At 45.9% G+C, this 18,966-nt stretch overlaps 2 protein-coding genes across 2 annotated transcripts; one reads left to right on the forward strand and one right to left on the reverse strand.

The window, feature by feature from the left end:
• Positions 12,979–16,014, forward strand: LOC106504234 (putative olfactory receptor 2I1). The gene is given in 3 exon segments (XM_013977578.2): positions 12,979–13,008; positions 13,585–13,999; positions 14,002–16,014. Coding segments are annotated over 3 exon segments (963 nt in total). The 3' UTR covers positions 14,520–16,014.
• On the reverse strand, positions 16,038–17,791 carry UBD (ubiquitin D). The gene is given in 3 exon segments (NM_001160088.1): positions 16,038–16,185; positions 16,188–16,507; positions 17,774–17,791. Coding segments are annotated over 3 exon segments (486 nt in total).

An 18,966-nucleotide genomic window follows, 5' to 3' on the forward strand; every position in this document is an offset into this window, starting at 1 on the left:
TTCAGAATTATGACCCCGGATCTAAAAGAAGTCAAGCAAACAGGTTTCTATTTATTCATATACAGATTTCCACAAGAGAGCGGACATGCATGTGCTTATCGGGAAAGAAGGAAAAAATCCCACAGGGAATCCACTGGATTCCATCGGGATCCACTGCATCACACACGAGGGAATCAAGGGAATCACTGCCTGACAAGGCTAAAAAATCCCACAGGGAGGGATTTTTGGGTGGCCAACATCCACCTTAGCCCAAGGTTGAGGAACCAAAACCAAATGACACCTGCTCCCCAAATTCAGTGTGCCTTCTCTCTTGTGATGGATGTTCATCATATCTGGGAGCTGAGAAAACATCATCTGAGGTTACAGTGTCTCACACAGGCTGTCAGCTTCGCATCTGGGGAAAGTCTCATCAGCATCTATGGTGTTATTAGGAGCCAGTCCCCAATATATCATGGTGGGCTTGCAAATCAGGCACATGCACTAAAAACTTTAACACCACTGCCTGACAAGGCTCTGAAACTGGACTCTTAAAGACTCATAACAGCCCTTCCCTGTGAACCGCAGATTATGTTTTACTTCAGGAATTTCTGAAAAGGTGCATTACCCGAACCATTTACCATATGCAGCTTAAGGGAAAGTTCTAGGTGCAAGACCCCACAGGACATGGAACCCAGACAGGTGGAGAGGTCAAAGCAAAAAGGAAGCGTCCAGAGAGGTGGAAATAAGGCTAAGTTCAACTTTGTCCATGACCCAATTGTGCCCTAGTCAACAATACTGCTTCTCTTGGGTGAGCCAGACCTCAGCTGGGCTCTCATTCTCTAGCACTTCTCTGAGCTTTTCCAGATGACCTAAGGAGGCAACAGACAATTTTCTAGAGCGTCCCCTTGTGGTCAGCTACATGGAACAGACTATCCCCATCTCTTTTCAATACAGTTTGCATAGACTGGAACACACTTATCAGCTTTCATTTGGTTTAAGGGTGGGAACCAGCACCCTTTGAGCTGGGTGCTCGAAAGTATTAGCTTTCCATTATCCTATGACAGTGGTTCTCAAAGCGCAATCCCCCCAATTAGTAGCAACAGCATCACACACGACCTTAGAAATGTAAATTCCCAGATATATTGAGTCGGAAATTCTGTGATTTTTAAAAACCAACTTAAAGTCTAAAACTACTATCCTAGACCTTAGCTCAAGCAATAGTTGTTAACAGGATTTCAGGATAACAGGCTTGCCCTCAGGAATACTGATGATGCAGTTCTCCGTTCTGGCCACGCGGTGGCATAACAATACTGATTTTTATTTTAAAGTGCCGTGTATCAGCATGGTTATATAGGAAAAGGCCTCTGCCCAGAACTTGCTAGGCTCCTGAAAAGTTCAGGAGAATTAGAAAACCAAAATAAACGTATTTGTCAACAACAGCTTTTAAACCAGTTCCCAAAGACAGCACAGGAAAGTAGGGCTGGTTCAAATAAATCATGGAGAAAGAGAAATGCTGGCTCTCACCCATAGTTTAAAAATAACTTTCTTCTTCCAGGGAAAAGGCAGTATGGAAGGGAACAGTCAGTACACAAGAAAACACGGGAAGCACCAATGTCCAAGAGGTGGGTCCAGTGAAATCCGGTAATAACTTTTTCCTCCAGAAAGTTCGATTTTCCAGGTGGGGGACTGAGCAACGAAGGGTATTTCCACCCACTTCATATCACCTCTGACACCTCTCCAACCAGGAAACAGTCAGGGGTGAGAGGAAGCCATTAACACCTTCCACCACAATCACCCTTGTGTTTGACTTCTACCTCGAGTTTTGAGTTCCATGACGGACAAAAATTATTGTTGTTGTCGTTGTTGTTTTAATTTCTGGTTACCCGGACTCCCAACATATCTGCCCTGATGTTTACGTTTAACCTAGGCCTAGGTTTTAACCTAAGCAGGAAATTCCACCAGTGAGAAAAAGCAGAGTGAAATTCTAAAGAAAACGCCATCCCCCATGGCGTGGAAATTTAGAAGTCTGGGGCCCCTCAATCGAAAACTGAAGATTTGGGTGCAGGGAGGACAAAGCAAGTTGATGGGCTGCTGCAAATGAGAAGAGTTGAGCTGCAGGGCTCAGAAGGTCATGGGGTGGGGGGTGGCCGTGGAAACATGAAGAGGGGGCTACTTCAAAAGGGGGCCACCTTTTTTTCCCTCGTTAACATTTCCTGTGAGGTAGACCAAGGGCGCCAATAAGTGAATAACAGGTGGGAATAAAAACTCTAGAAAATAAGATGAGGTCAGTAGATGAGAATACTCTACGAAGAGGGTTCACCCAACCCCACACCACCTACCATTCTCCTGCTCCACACCTGCTCCCAGCTCATTCCGAGGACCCAAGCATCCAGGGACTAGCTGTCTGTTGCTCTCTGCGTGATGACGTCGGTCTTACGATTGAAGACTCTGCTGTCCACGCCGCAGTCATAGGGCTGCTCGCTCGTATGGGCCCTGAGGTGCCTGAGGAGATGGGATCCTCTCCGGAAGCTCTCGTCACTAAATCCCCCACGCCAAGCCCCGCCCCCAAGCGCAGAGGCGCTCGTCCGCGTGCGCCCTCTGGTGGTGATGAGGCGCGAGTTCCGCCGGAAACCAGGCCGCAGTCCCGCCACCAGTACCCACGTGGACCCACGGGACCGAATGAGGTTGGCGCGGTGGCTGAAACACTTGGTGCGGTCCCCACACTTGTACGGCTTCCGGCCCATGTGGGAGTGCCCGGGCTTGACCAGGCCCTTGCCAGGACCGAAACGCGTGCCTCACTCGCGGCCCGGCCGCGGTTGGAGCGCTGGCCCGCGGGCCTGGCGAGAGCACGAGCAGCAACGAGCTGTGCCGAAGCCGCGGCGGCGCTGGGGCCACAGGCGGGGCCGCTCCTTCCAGTGTGTGCGCTGCTGGTAGAGCGTCAGGCCTGAGCTCCCGCTCAGGCGCTGATTGCACTTCGAACACTGGAAAGGGGCTGCCCTTGTGGAGGTTCAAGCTGGAGCGGTGGCTGAAGTCCTTGCCGCCTCGCAGGCACCGGTAAGGTTGCGCAGGTCTGGAGGAGAAAGGGGTTGCCAGGGTAGTGGAGGGCAGTGCAGAGGATCAGTCCTTTGCCCTCTGAGGTGCACAGTAGAAAACCTTGTCAGAAGCCGCCCCGGAGACCTCGTCCCGGCTGGCCAGGCTGGGGAAAGAAGTCCCTGCTTCTCACGGAGCCTCCTCTGTGTAGGGTAAGGTTACATGCGTGTCACCTATTGGGGAAAGCAGAGGCCAGGGTGAGAGATGAGCGGAAATGGACTTAGTACTGGCACTAATGTTGACCCGTTGAGCAGATCGCACATCTCTAAGCCTTCTTCCTCATCTGGAAAATGGCGGAAACAAGACACACTTAGTAAGTCTGTTAATATGATTTCAAAGCTACTTAATAAATATTTGACAAATGGAGCACTTGAAAAAGTAAAGGAAAAATGGCTACCCACGTTCAAGGTGTCCACGGTTACTTCAAACTCCATGATCTGGCTTCTCGCTAGAAACTCGGACAATAAGGAAAGAAAACAACTAGAAAGTTATTTCTACTTGGTTTTGGTTTAATTTCCTGATTCTGTTCGATTCATAATTATCTGGGGGTTAGGGAGGGTGAAATGGGGGGAACTTCGAAACTGTCCAAGTAAGGCAGACATTCAGCAAATAGTCTTACCAACAACAACCAAGACTTGGGCAAATTTGTCAAAAACAACCATGCAAGGAGTCCAGAAACTGACCAAATGGGTCCAACAATTTGAAAAGTTTTTGTTTTTTTTTTCTTTCTTTTTGGGGCTGCACCTGTGACATATGGAAGGTCCCAGGCTAGTAGTCAAATGGGAGCTGCAACTGCTGGCCTACACCACAGCCACAGCAACACCAGATCCAAGCTACATCTGCGACCTACACTGCAGCTTGCAGCAATGCCAGATCCTTAACCCACTGAACAAGGCCAGGGGTCAAACCCACATCCTCATGTATACTAGTTGGGTTCTTAACCCACTGACCCACAACAGGAACTCTGAGAAGTATTTATTCAAGAATACTTCCTAAACCTTGGCAAGAACCGTGAAGGTCTCTGTCAGTTTTAACCTGGAGCTGCTCCGATCACCCACCCAGGTCTCTTGACCCAAAGTCCTGCCAGAGAAGGAGCAGGCCATGAAGATCAGCGGGGAGAGGGCTGACTTTATTTGGAGCAGAACAGAGAAAATTCTGTGCCCAGGGAGTTGCCCAGGGAATAATAGCAGTCTCCTCAACCAGTAATCCGGGAAGACTATTTTCTCATCTAGCCTAAAAATCTACATACTATTGAAGAAAGTGACAATTCTGCACCCCAGCCAGAAATTTAATAGAGAGTTCCAGGGGACAAGACACCTAAAGCAGGCTCCATAAGATCCTACACGTCCCTCATGATCTGAAGGCTGTGCACTTGCACGAGGCTACCCACACGAGGAAGATACTCATCTGGGGCTGAACACGAGGCCTCACAAACACAAGAAGTTAAAGTCCAGACAGGTGGACAAGGTGCATGAACTTTGAATGCATTCTCCACGCCACACAGAGCCATTGATCAAGGATGGAAGACTTAACGGCTCAACGTGTTTAAGCACAACCTTTAACCAATCGTTAGCTTTATATTGATAAGTAAACTCTATTGATCTGGGGGAGACCTCGAAGAAACAAGTCTTAAAAATAAAAACAAAAATGAAAAATCTGGCTAAAAAAAAAAAAAAAAAAAAAAAAAAAAAAAAAAAAAAAAAAAAAAAAAAAAAAAAAAAAAAAAAAAAAAAAAAAAAAAAAAATTGTAAAACTCTGGCTAACAGGTAGGAAAAGAGATCCCAAAGAATAAGGGCAATCAAAAGCCACATTTGGGAAAAAAAAAAAAAAAAAGCCACATTTGTTACATCATCTAAAATATCCAGTAATTCAACAAAAAATGATGAGTTATGCAAAGAAAGAGGAAATTGTGATCAAGGTATAAGAAAAGAACAATCAGTATAAACTGTCTCCTGATGTTAGATGTAACAGAGACTTCAAAACAGCTGTTATAACTATGTTCAGAAAACTAGAGTTTTCTATATGATACTTTATTATTGTATTTCTATACGATACTATTGTATATTTAAAAGTTAAGAAAGTGAATCAAAAGTTCTCAGCAGAAGGAAAAAAATGTGTAAATGTGTGGTGATGGATGTTAACTAAATATATATTAATCATTTTATAATATATACATATATCAAATCATTATGTGGTACACCTAAAACTAATGCAATATTATATGTCAATTATACCTCAATCCAAAACAAATAAAATAAGGAGTTCCCTTCATGGCTCAGCGGTTAAAGACCCAACTAGGATCCATGGGGATGCGGTTCAATCCCTGACCTCACTCAGTGGGTTAAGGATGCACCATTGCCATGAGCTGCAGTGTAGGTCACAGACGCTGCTTGGATCCTGAGTTGCCATGTCTGTGGTGTAGGCTGGCAGCTGTGGCTCTGATTCAACCCATAGCCTGGGAACTTCCATATGCCATGGTTGCAGCCCTAAAAAGCAAAAAATAAAAAATAAGAAAAGAAAACAAAATAAATGGATAATGATTAGGCTATGATAGGTATAAGTAGAAGGTCTTAGGGAAGCTCAAAGAAGGAACACCTCGGGAGTTCCCGTTATGGCGCAGTGGTTAACGAATCCGACTAGGTTTGTGGTTTGAGGTTGCGTTTGAGGTTTGGGGTTCGATCCCTGGCCTTGCTCAGTGGGTTAAGGACCCAGTGTTGCTGTGAGCTATGGTGTAGGTTGCAGATGCGGCTCGATCCTGCGTTGCTGTGGCTCTGGCATAGGCTGGTGGCTACAGCTTCAATTAGACCCCTAGCCTGGGAACCTCCATATGCCACGGGGAGCGGCACTAGAAAAGGCAAAAAAAAAAAAAAAAGAAGAAGAAGAAGAAGGAACACCTCATTCAAACTTTAAAGTTGCTGGTGAGGAGAAGGATGGAGCTAGAGACTGAGAATGTGGAGCAGAATTAGGGGGGATGAGCATGAGTCACTCGGGAGAAGTAGAGGATGGGAGTCTGGTGCGGGAGGAGTGGAGGTCAATCAACCACATAAATGACAACTATCAAGCACCCAATGTGCCAGATGCTACAAGACAGAGACACATAGTACTTGGTATCTGTCCTAGATTCTTATAATTATCCCTCACACACACATCCCTCCAGTGGAGCAACATTTATAAAATGCAACTTATCAACCGAGGAAATGCAAACAGCACCTGCTACTCCCATCTTGCTGCCTATGTCCCAGCTGCATGCCTTTGGCAGCTGCCCTAGATGTAACCACATCCAGAGAGCTGCTTCCCCATGGGAAAATCTAGGTCAAGGTCCTTCAGAATGTGCTGTGCACAGGAAATTCAAGAAAAGAGAATGGATTTTGCAGGGAGACAAACCCTTCAACTTTTGAAGTAGAATCTTGGAGGCTTTTGGGCTCAGTCAAACTATGTCACCTCTCCTCTCGGTTTATGGTTCTTACAGCCTAGGATTTTGCTTGGAAATTAGAAATCCACTGTAAATCTCCTTTAAATAATAAAGGAACAAATACGCCAAAGTAATCACATGTGAATTCTGAAATAGGCCTAGAAAAAAACCCCAGGGTTAAAAAGACTTAGACAGGTAGAGTTGCGGGAAGTTGAAACACATTGAGCTAAGAGATATCCAGATATGCTGGGGGAAAAAAACCAAACCTTGGCCTGATGTGGTGAGTTTGCTCAAAAATAGTGATAAACTACATTTCAAAGCCAAAGTGAAATGACTTTTTAATTTTTCAGTGTTTCATCTTACCCATATCTTGGCCTGTCTTTGCAGTTGTTCTCCTCCATTAGCATAAAGTCTGGGAAAGTGAATCCATTTACTAAATGAATAGGTATAATTTGGTTTTGAGGTCCTCTAAACCTATTCATGAGCTATGGACTCCCAAACAAAAATGAGACACAAACATACATATAACTATACAATTATAAACACATATATACACCAAGAGACGTGCATAAACAAATGATCACATGTGTCAGGATGAGATCCCCAGAGTTTTCTGGGTAGGCTAGTGGGCAATGACAGGGCTAGGGTACGTAGCAGTTTGGGGCCGTTTAAATATAAGAAGTCATCAAATGCATGACCTTCTCTTCCTTAGTGTGAGGCACAAACACATGCACACGAAGGTCCATGCATACACAGATACTGTAAAGGAGGAAAATCTATATACTTGCCATTCACTCAACATGATCTCAGATGTGTGGCAAGTCTCTGAGCCTGCCACACTGCTGTCAGTGACCAGTGGGAGCCAAAAAGTGCTAAAGACACCAGAGAGTACCCACTTTGTCCCCAAACCTCATCACAACATAACCTGCCAGTGATAACACCACACCGCCTCGTTCCATATTCTAAGGAGAGAGAGAACTTTTCCCCAAATGTCTTCCAACATTCAATCCAAACTAACATATGTGGGTTTTAAAAATCTCCAAAGTGTCAAAAAAACATAGAGTTTGGAATATAACCACCAGATGGTCCCTGTTTAAGAGAGCATCAAAATATTATCGGTCATTATTGGCCAAAAAATTAAAAATACAAGAGCTGATCTTAGTAGACAGTTTTCAAGAGCCTCAGGAGTTTCTGTCGTGGCTCAGCAGTAACAAACCCAACTAGTATCCACGAGGATGCAGTTTCGATCCCTGGCCTCCTCAGTGAGTTACGGATCCAGCCTTGCTGTGTGCTGTGGTGTAGGTCGACAATGACACTCAGATCCCTCGTTGCCGTGGCTGTGGTGAGGGCAGCAGCTGCAGCTCCCAATCAACCCCTAACCTGGGAGTTTCCATATGCCACAGCCTCGGGAAGTTGACTGTGGTTCCACTGTACCCTCCTGTCACTGTGACACTGTCATTTTTACAGATGTTTTGGTCTACATAAAAAAGATGTAAATTATCTTTAGATCTATGTTGAACTAACTTTTTAAAAGGTCTGCAAGGAATACCCCAAAACATAGAAAGAAGTTGAGTCTGGGTAGGGGGATTTTTAAAAAATGTTTACACTTTTTGTATTTGCAGCGTTTATACAATGAGCAGGAATCACATTTGTAATCAGGAAAAAAAAAAAAAAAGGCAGTGCAGCTCTCTTATACCCTGGAGCAAATCTAGGGCTACTTTACACTCCAAGTGACATCTTTCTCGAGACGTGCTGATAGAGGAACTGCACAGCTCCAGGTCACGGAGTTCCCTGGTGGCCCAGCAGTTAAAGATCTGGTATTGTCACCACTGTGGCTCAAGTCACTGCAATAGTGTGAGCTTGATACCTGGCCCAGGAATTTCCACATCCCATGGGTTCAGCCAAAAAAAAAAAAAAAGGATGCACTGAAGAAGGATAAGGGCTGAACCAAGAGAAAATGTCAGTAATTCCAGTGAAAGATGAAGATGGCTTGCATCAGACCAGAGTGGTAGCCCTGAAGATAGCAATAAATTGACAGTTTCAGGACACATTTTTGAAGGTAGAGACAACGGAATATGCTGATTGCAAGATGAAGATAAGTCAACGCAAGATTTTTGCCTAAGCAAATAGAGGATGAATCTCCATGAGCAGAGGTGAGAAAAGCTACGGAAGAGGAGCATTGGGAGAGACCCTTAGGGAGTCAGATTATGGCATATCAAGCTCAAGATATTAATTAGACACCAAAATGTTGATGCTGAATAGACAATTGGACATAGGAACCTGTAGTTCAGGGAGAAAGATAGGCTGGAAATATAAATTTAGGAATGATCATCATAGAGATGGTGTTTAAAGCCATGCAGTAGGATGAGATGAGACGTGAAGGACAGTGATAAACGTCCAGATGCCTCTGAGGAAGGAATCGAGAAGAGAGTATACAAGTATAATCTCCATGGATACCGAGTTCACTGAGAATTATCATAGTAGCAGTAATGGAGAGAGTGAGAGTGGGCCAGGGACAGAAATCTTCAAAGAATAAAGGGGAGCAGAGGGGGTGAGGTGGGGGATGACAGCAACAAGGAGGGATAGAGAACAAAGCTGATGACATGAGTCAAAGCTACATTCAAAACTGAGGGTGGGAGTTCTCACTCTGGCTCAGCGGATTAAGAACCCGAGGATGGGTCTCCACGAAGATTCGGGTTCAATCCTTGGCCTCACTCAGTGGGTTAAGAATCCAGTGTTGCTGCAAGCTTTGGTGTGTGGTTCACAGATGCAGCTAGGATCTCTCGCTGCCATGGCTGTGATGTAGGCCAGCAACTGCAGCTCCAGTTCGACCCCTAGCCCAGGAACTTCCATATGCTACAGGTGCAGCCTTAAGGGGAAAAAAAAAAAAAAAAAAAAACCCTAAGGGTGATATCATCAAATGTACAACATTTCCCACAGGTAAGGGTGGCTACCTATCCTTCACAGATGATGACACTGAGAATCACTGAGGTTAAACAGCTGGTTTAAGGTCACTCAACAGAGAATGAAATCCTAAACCAGTTAAAAATTAAGAGCAGCAGAGTTCTTGGTGGCTCAGTGGACTAGGGATCCAACCTTGTCACTGCAGCCACTTGGATTGCTGCTGTGGCACAGATTTAACCCCTGGCCTGGGAACTTCGCATGCCATGAGTGCAGGGGGAAAAAATTAAGAATAGCAATGTCATGAGAAAGAATTGTGCTCCCTCTGGCTTCCATACACTCCAGGGATACTCTCCCTGAAAGTGCCTTTCCCTCTAGAATTTTCCCTTCCCTGCCCTGGGGGAGCCCTCTCTGGACACCTCCATACAAAGGACTAATTATGGGAGTGGGACATAGATTCCCCAGAGCGCAGTCCTCTCTTCTAATAACAGGCACAGTTGATTCCCCTGCTTCCTCTCCAGTAAGAGGCTCATCAGCATCCTTCCTCATTCTCTGCAACTGCTCTGCCCTTTAGAATCAGGAAGAATATTTTTGCTGCCACCCTCAGCCAACACTCACTTCCCATCATCATAAGGGTCAACTCCTTGCCTTGTCTACACCTCATTACAGGGCTCTCCAGGAACGCACATCACGCCTCTGCCTGGATCTCAGTGCTTCACTGGACTTAACAGGGCTTCTTGCCCTAAGACATTCTTTTCATTCCTTTGCTGCCCAGCGAGAAGGCACCCACCCCACATCTTCCTGAGGTACCTGCTCTGATCTCAGACACCTGTTCCAGAAACCAGCAGCCACGTGACTGGGCCTTTTTTTCATCCCTCCCACTGCCATTTCAGACCCAGAGAATCCAGAGCAGGAGCAAGAGACAGCTTCTCATCTGGAAATTGAAGGCCTAATACCTGTGCCAGAGACTCAGACATGAAGGTAGGCTTATTTCTACATTGCCCTTTTTAAAAATGGTCTTACGGATGAGGGGCACATTCTAGAACACCCGGTGAGATGTGAGGCACATATAGAATACTTTTTGCAGCAGATTTGTGTTCTGGATCCTGCAAGGAATTATCGCGGCGGTGGGGAAGGGGATGTATTATACAAATGTGTCTGAGCTATGTGTGTGGGAATTCACACGTACATGCAGTAAAGATGTCCATGCCAATTTGATCATTGCGTGACTGTTTTCAGGATTTGGCATGTTTGGAGAAGAATGATTGAAGGCTTGCCTGTCTGAACTATGTGTGTCTGCGTAATCACGGAATTAGAAGTTCTGAGTTTTCATACTAAAATGCTGGAGGCTGGCAGTAGATATGTTGTTGGTTGCTTCGTCATGAAAGCGTTAATATAAAGAATTATTCATATTGAGCTGCTGGCATTCTTGGAAATGCAAAGTAAACTTTTTGCTGATTTTTTTTTATAATAAAAAATTTGGGAGTTCCCATTGTGGCTCAGTGGTTAACAAATCCGACTAGGAACCATGAGGTTTCTCGGGTTCAATCCCTGGCCTCGCTCAGTGGGTTAAGGATCCAGCGTTGCCATGACTGTGGTGTAGGTTGCAGATGCGGCTCGGATCCCGCGTTGCTATGGCTGTGGCGTAAGCATCTCTAGCACCATTGGCCCATAAGCCTTAATGTCATCTCTTGTACTTTTATTTATCTTGTATTAGGATGTATAGTCACATCTCATTCCACTGTGACTAAAATTATCCAGGAAAAAAGGTCAGTCTTTGTATGTAATTTTATCCTTCACAGTCCCTAGCATATTAAAGCCTGGTTCATTAAAGAGCAGGGATTGAAGTTTCCTGGTGCCCTAACTGTAAAGGATTCCGCATTGTCACTGCTGTGGCTTGGTTTGATCCGTGCGTGGCCCAGCAACTTCTGAATGCCACGAGCACCACCACAACAAAAGCAAAGATCTTGGAATTAGATTTTGGTTGAAATCCTGATAAGCATTTACAGATCATGTGACCTTGGGCAAGTTATTTAACCTCAATTGTCTAAAATAGGAGTATTATCTAATTCTCAGATGAGTAAAGATCGAATTAATATATGAAAAGGGCTATAAATTTACATACCAGCTATAAGGGTGTAGTGTGTAGTTACCTAGTGTAGGAGCTCTCTAAAAGTCTGTTTTCGGATGTGAAGTAGGGATAATAGTTAACATTTATTAAACATCTACTATTTGTCAGGCTCTTTTCAAGAGTTTTACGTATCTGACCTCCTTAACGAATTCCATTTTTTTCACATGAGGAAACTGGGCCATAGAGAGGTTAAGCAACATTGCCCGAGGAGGCTCAGCTAGAAAATGGCAGAACCAAGACTGGACCTTAGGCAGTGTGACTCCCCAACCCTTGTTCTTAATTGCCGCATTAATACTTGTTCTGCCCAATGAAGATAAAATGAGGGAACCATATTAACATAATGTGTTGTTATGGGGAAGAGAGTTCTTTCTTGAAAAATAAAAAGTTAAGAGATTATGAGTTTTAAATTAAAAACACTGAATATGATGTTTAAAATGAGTTATCTGTTGGAGTTACCTGGCAGCTCAGGGGGTTAAGGATCTGGCATTGTCACTGCTGTGGCTCAGGTCAGAAAATAATAATAATTAAAAAAATAAGTAATCCGTATGATGATACTTGTCGGGAACCATACAGTAGAAGGATCTCTATGTAACTTCTATCCTTCACATCAACCATGATGGTTGCCGATCCATTAGGAAATTTGATTCCGTTTCACTCAAGGGTTAAAAGGTTTCTGCAACCACTTTTTTCTTTTGCATCCGCTTTTCACTTGTTTGAAAAATATTTATTAAAATTAGAGCCAGAACTCGGAGGAAACAAATCTGACTAGTAACCGCACAGGTTCGATCCCTGGCCTTGCTTAGTGGGTTTGGGATCCGGCATTGCCATGAGCTGTGGTGTGGGTCATAGATGCGGCTCAGGTCTGGCATTGCTATGGCTGCGCCATAGGCCAGGGGCTGCAGCTCCTATTTGACCCCTAGCCTGGAAACTCCCTTATGCCGCTGGTGTGGCCCTGAAAAAGACAAAAAAAAAAAAAAATTAGAGCCTGGAAGGTAGTACAGGAACCTCAGAGGTCATCTAGTTCAAACTTCTCCGTTTTCATGTGAGAAAATTGAGATGGGAGGAAATTGAAGTGACTTCCCCATATCAAATCACTGGCCAAAGGCACTTGTGTGAGGTAAAACTCAGGTCTCCTGACTTTCTGTTTAATGTTCTTTCCTCTACCCAGATGGCTCTGGGTTTAAAGAATGATAACACATGTGCCATTGTGTTGACCGTGATTATCACACTAGATAGTAAGTGGGAGGGGAATGGATATTGGAAGCATCCTAGGAGAGAGAGTCACCACAGATTAAAATTCAGTAGTCAGTAGTATAACGGGTTGTATTAGTGAGGTCGGTGCGGCACTGGCAACAAAGCAGGTGACAGTCTGATCTGCCAAGTGTCAGTTATAGTAAACCTGGATCTTACACCTGTTTTCAGTCACTACACATTTCGAAGAAGGGGAAGTGAGGCTCAGAGGGCAATGTCTTCAAATATTTGCAGGGTTATTCAGGTGGGAGGAAGAGCAGCTTGCTACTTTGGTCCCTGGGAGTACAACCAGAAGCAGGAAAGCTGTTGAAAGAGCTCTGATTTCAGAAATCAGGCCTAGTGCAAGTCCACAGGGCCACTGAGCAACTATGACTTTGGGATGCTTTAGCCTTTGGAGTCCCAAGTTTGTCCATCTATAAAATGGAGATTTTTATCTTCCTCGTAGAATCTGATAAAAATATCAACTATGGCATCCTAATCTGGCTCCCTCCCTAAACGACGGGTTCAGATTTTTTTTTTTTTTTTCCCACTGTACAGCAAGGGGGTCAGGTTATCCTTACATGTATAGATTACAATTACAGATTTTCCCCCACCCTTTCTTCTGTTGCAACATGAGTATCTAGACATAGTTCTCAATGCTATTCAGCAGGAGGGTTCAGATCTTAAACGAGCTCCGAGCCCGATGGATACAGAAACATCGTGAGCGCTTCCGGCCCTTCCCCCTCCTCACCCCATTTGCCTGGGTTTTCCTTTGTTTGTAAGAGACGTCACCCTTTGGTAGGTCGCCCTTCCAAACCTTCTGGGAGTTTTCCTCCCTTAGGGCAACCGCAGCACAGAGGAGCGCTTCCTCCTGCTGGGTTTCTCCGACCAGCCCTCCCTGCAACCTGTCCTCTTCGCCCTGGCTCTCCTCTGCTACCTCCTGACTCTGACTGGTAACTCGGCGCTGGTGCTGCTGGCCGTGCGAGACCCGCGCCTGCAGGCGCCCATGTACTACTTCCTCTGCCACCTGGCTTTGGTGGACACGGGCTTCACCACGAGCGTGGTGTCACCGCTGCTGGCCACCCTGCGCGGCAGGGCCCTGTGGCTAGAGCGCAGCGGCTGCCTGGCCCAGCTGGGCGCGTCGCTGGCGCTGGGCTCGGCCGAGTGCGTCCTCCTGGCGGTGATGGCCCTGGACCGCGCCGCTGCCGTGTGCCACCCGCTGCGCTACGCCGGGCTCGCCTCGCCGCGCCTCTGCCGCGGCTGGCCGTCGCCTCCTGGCTCGGCGGCCTCACCAACTCCGCCGCGCAAACAGCGCTCCTGGCCGCTCGGCCGCTGTGCGCGCCCCGCCGGGTGGACCACTTCATCTGCGAGCTGCCCGCGCTGCTCAAGCTGGCCTGCGGCGGCGGGGGACAAAAGACCACCGAGCGCCAGATGTTCGCCGCCCGAGCGGTCATCCTGCTGGTGCCGTCCGCCGTCATCCTGGCCTCCTATGCTGCCGTGGCCCGCGCGGTGTGGGCCATGAGGACCAGACGGAGCCGCAGGAAGGCGGTGGGCACTTGCGGGTCCCACCTGACTGCCGTCTGCCTGTTCTATGGCTCAGCCATCTACACCTACCTGCAACCTACGCACAGCTACGATCAGGGTCGGGGCAAGTTCGTTTCGCTTTTCTACACTGTAGTCACGCCCGCCCTCAATCCACTCATCTACACCCTCAGAAATAAGGAAGTGAAGGGGGCAGCGAGGAGGCTCCTGGGGAGAAGGCAAGCTTGTCAGTAAGTCGGGAGGGAAGGAAGTGTGACCCCAGGACCTAAGGAGGGGATGCTCCCTGGAAAGTCAGCCAGTTTAGGCTTCAGGCTGTTCACTTCTGCATAAGAATCTGCGAGGTTTGTCCTTAGGAAGTTCAAGGCTGATGGGGGAGATCCTTTCCTCCATCAGGAAAGGTTCATGTGCTGTAGGGAAAAGTCCTGCCTTTATTCCTGCAAGTTTAGTGAGGCGGAAGTGGCCTTCGGCTTTCACCTAAACTGAAGAAGAAAGTCTGATTTGGGGAGGACCTTCCCCATCCTCAGGAGATGTTATATCTACTGGTCAAGAGTACATATGTTGGTAGGATGATATGCCAGGGATTCCAGTCTGATGGGAAGAGCAGGAAGGACCCCATGGTGCCTGCCATCAGGTGGATTCTTAAATGACAATAAATCATAATCTCTACCCTGCAGGAGCCCCCATCCAGACAATGAAACATTGTCTCTCATCTCAGGAAATCAGTCCAACCTAAAGCCCACCTATCCATTTAAATAGTGCCCACTGTAGAGTGCTTGACTCTGTTGTAATGAGCAACACTTATTGGTGTGGTTTGTGCTAAGTAGGGTTAAATTCAGATGAAGGAGTAAACAAAGGGAATAAGAGGGAAGAAAAAGCTCTATTAGCCAGAATTTGGGCAGAGCACTGGGGTCCACTTAGAGACCAATCCCTCCCCCACCTCACCCAACCTAAAGAAGACCTGCTAGACCCCAGGGCAGGCAGAACAGAAACTGGTCACAGTCCCTCGACTTGCAGAATGTCTGTTCTCACCGGAAGCTCATCTGTTCCCAAGGAGCCCCCACTAGAGACATAAAATCTCTACGTCCCCAAGGCAAATGTCTTGCCCTGCCCCTGTCATCCCCAGAAATAAGAACGGTTTCACTGAGTGTGAGACAAAGAGAGTAAGAGGGGGCACGGCACCAAGTTTCGTTCATACCAAAGAGCTTTAAATAAGGAGAGAAGTCGTTCAATTTCTAAATTATTTATTAATAAGATTGTTAATCATGTTCAGCGTAAATCATTCACTTCATAACACATCATTTCACTATTCTCTATAGGTAGAAAGTCAGTTTGGTTCAAGGATTATTGAATGATATGATAGACGCAGCAGTGGACTAAACAGATGCAGACACAGTCATCAGAAGAACACAGATGCTGACCTAAAACTCACTGTCTTGTTTGTTGGAAAAGGAAATAGTTTTTCTATGAATCAGAGGGAACCATGAAAGAATTAAATGGCAAGCTGGCTTTGAAGGTTATTTCTAATGGACCTTCCAGTAATAATATATCAGTATATATAGTATATGCAGTTTTGCTACTTAGTCATGTTAGAATCAAAGAATCAAAGAGTTAGAAATATTCTACTGTCTTCCTCCCCAGTCCATCCCAAATCTTCTCTTTCTTTTATCTTTATCATTGACTTTAGGAAATTTTCAAAGGGTGTGGTTAGTAAGTGAGAAGTAAAAGGAAATAAGGTATTCTGTCCCCAGGCGATTACCCCCCAATGCAGCTGAATGCCAGGAAGAGTAAATGGCCATTTCTGATGCCATAATCAGCCATGATCTTCCCATCTTCCAGCTTCTTTCCATTGCAAGTCACGATCTGCTCCTTGGGGATTATAGCGGTCTTCATCTGGATCATCTTTTCACCTGGGTCACTGGGCTGGACCTTCGAACCTGGAGCTGGTGTCTCTGCCCCTCATCACCTGACTCCACCAAAACCAAGGTCAGATCCTCATCACTGGGCTTCACCACCTTCAGGGTGAGGTGGATGGTGGTCTCCTTGTCAATGCCGTAAGATGACAGGGTTCTGTGGGGCTTTAGGGTCTTCGAGCCCAGCTGGAGAACCTGGTCCGGCACAGGAACCTTGGTCTTAGACCGAATGTGTTCATTGATCTTCTTCACTCTATCTTCCAAGTAGGCCATGAAGGTCATTGATTCCCACTGATGAGAAGAGACCATCACCTGGACAAGGAAGGCCAAAATACAGTTGCCTAGAGTGCCTGCCACCTTTTGCACCCTTTGTTCCCCCCCACCAACCGCTTAATTGCTCCTGCCTGTCACTGCCTCCTGGTCCTCCAGATCCTTTACAACAAGCCGTGCCCCCTCCCTTTTCTGAAATGTCTCTGTTGAAATTTGCAGGTTATAATGCAAGAAAACTTATTCCAGTGTCCTCGTATCCATCCCAAAGAGTTATTAATAATTTCCCACATTATTTACCTGTCTCTTATTCAGTTAGAGTTTGTCAAATGTCAAAAACTGAATACAACTGCAAAGCCTTCAAAGATGTACACCAGATTGAAAAACAACTCTCAAAGAGAATTTCCAAGACTTGTCAGCCTAATGGAATACTCCCAGGGCTGTTCTCCATGACTGCTTTAGAAAGAAACTCTGTTTAGAACAGATATTCTCTGTACTATTAGTTTTTTTTTTAAACGACCCATTGCTTTATAATAAAAATTCATTACTATAGTGACACTGTGTTCAGTGTCACCTGTTCACCTTTATTTCCAGTGTTTTCATATCTATCTATTGTAGAATATGAGCTCCTCCTTTTATTAGACTCACAGAAAGTAAGGACTGCATCTCAGTTTTACTTCAGTACTCTGAAAATGGGGACGCTCACTCCTACGCTGTCGCTTGACATCCTCGGACGACGACTTTCAAGCTTCATTCAAAAATGCCTTCCCAATCTAGATGCCACCAACATTTCTTCATTGAACTGTCACTTTTCTGTGTTATGCATTGCCCTCATTGCAAGCTCTCTTCGTAGAGCATATATTCTTACATAAGCTAATGTCACAGTCATTAACAACTGACAAGAAATGATTTCTGTGAACCTCTCTTTGGAGAAGAGGAGGAAGCTTAAGTTTTAGAGCCCTGGATCCCTTAACAGGATATGGGGGAAAGGGACCCAGACAATATTTCCATAGTTTCAAATCTTGCCAGCCTGTGCAGCACAGAGCCCACTCTCACTTCCCACCATTGGTTCCTAACAGTGGCCAGTTCAAGGTCTGACACAAAAGGGGAACTCAGGAGCCGAATGACCTGGTTCTCGTCACAGAAATTTTCCTCACATTCAGTGGATATCCATGCCAATTTCTTCCCCTTCCCAGTGCCTTCCCAGCCACCCCACCTTCCTGAGCACTGTCTTCAGCTGTTCCTGAGATCTCTCCCCATATTTGGAGGTGCTTTCCCTTTCCCCATCCCCATTATCAAACCCCAACTTACACAGACGCCAGCAGCCATCTCTGCAGTCAAGGAAGCAGAATCAGGAGATGGGGAAAAGGACATGGCATCCAGTTTATATAAGCAGCTGCACTGGAAATCCCCCACCTGCTGTGTTTATCAGGCTTTCCCCTGCCCTTTGTTCCTGGAAGGTCTCTTGACTTTACTTTCACTTTTGCTGTTGTGAGGTCAATAAAAATATCTTCTGCCCTCACCCAATCCATTTGCCCTCCTTGTTCAAACATGTGATGGTCCTTCTCTGGTGAGAATTTTTCCCCCATTGACAACCTACCACGCCCAGGCCTGACTTGCGACTGCCCAGCCTGCCGCCCCGGCCCCTCACTGGCTTGAAGACCTTTAACGCTTGGCTGTCACCCCCTGCCTACTTTTAAGAGCTCCCCATTAGTCAGGGACCTTCCTGAGAGCAAGGGTGCCCAGGAGAGGACAGTGAGCGTTGTTGTGGTATGGTGTAACCAGGAGCAGCCTGTTCACACTAGCTGGGCAGAATGTGTGAGGCCTGCCCTGAGAAGCCATAGGATAAATAACCCTGGAAGGAGAAGAGATGTGACTTCCAGTTCCAGGGTGTCCCTTGTAAAATTAACTTGGGCAAGTCCGTTCACTTTATTAGATGTTGATTTTCTGATCTATAAAGAGAATTCCTACGTGTCCCCTAGGCCCAGAAAACTTTGTTTCTGAAATATCTCGTACAAAGAACTGTAGGTTCCTGGGTCTTAAGCTTCCTAACACTCCTCCTATCCTAAGAACCTGCAGACCAGGCTACCACCTGCGAGAACAAGCCAACAGTCAAACATTGATTCCCACCTTTCAGACACCAAAACAATCACACATCCCTTTCACACCACAGAGCCTCTATTTCTTCGCCTTTACTCCTGGAGACTCACCACGACGATCTCAGACAGCTCAGGAGCTATTTATTCCCTGGCTCTTGAGATTTGGATTGAGACCAAAAAAGGGAGTACATGAGCTATGTGTGCTCAGGGAATTTGCTTAATCACTCTGATGTCCTAACATTCCAAATTAATCACTGTCCTCTCCCAAAGTCTCAGGACATTCCCACAAGACCCATTCTTTTTAAAAAGCATCTCTTAAAGTTGCTCCAAGTGTTTTCAAAGTAAAAAGTCTGTTAAGATGCCAAGTTATCATCTTCATTTGCTGTGTTTTCAGTAGCCATTTAC

Source organism: Sus scrofa, chromosome 7 (genome assembly GCF_000003025.6).
Source record: "Sus scrofa isolate TJ Tabasco breed Duroc chromosome 7, Sscrofa11.1, whole genome shotgun sequence".
Classification (NCBI taxonomy): domain Eukaryota; kingdom Metazoa; phylum Chordata; class Mammalia; order Artiodactyla; family Suidae; genus Sus; species Sus scrofa.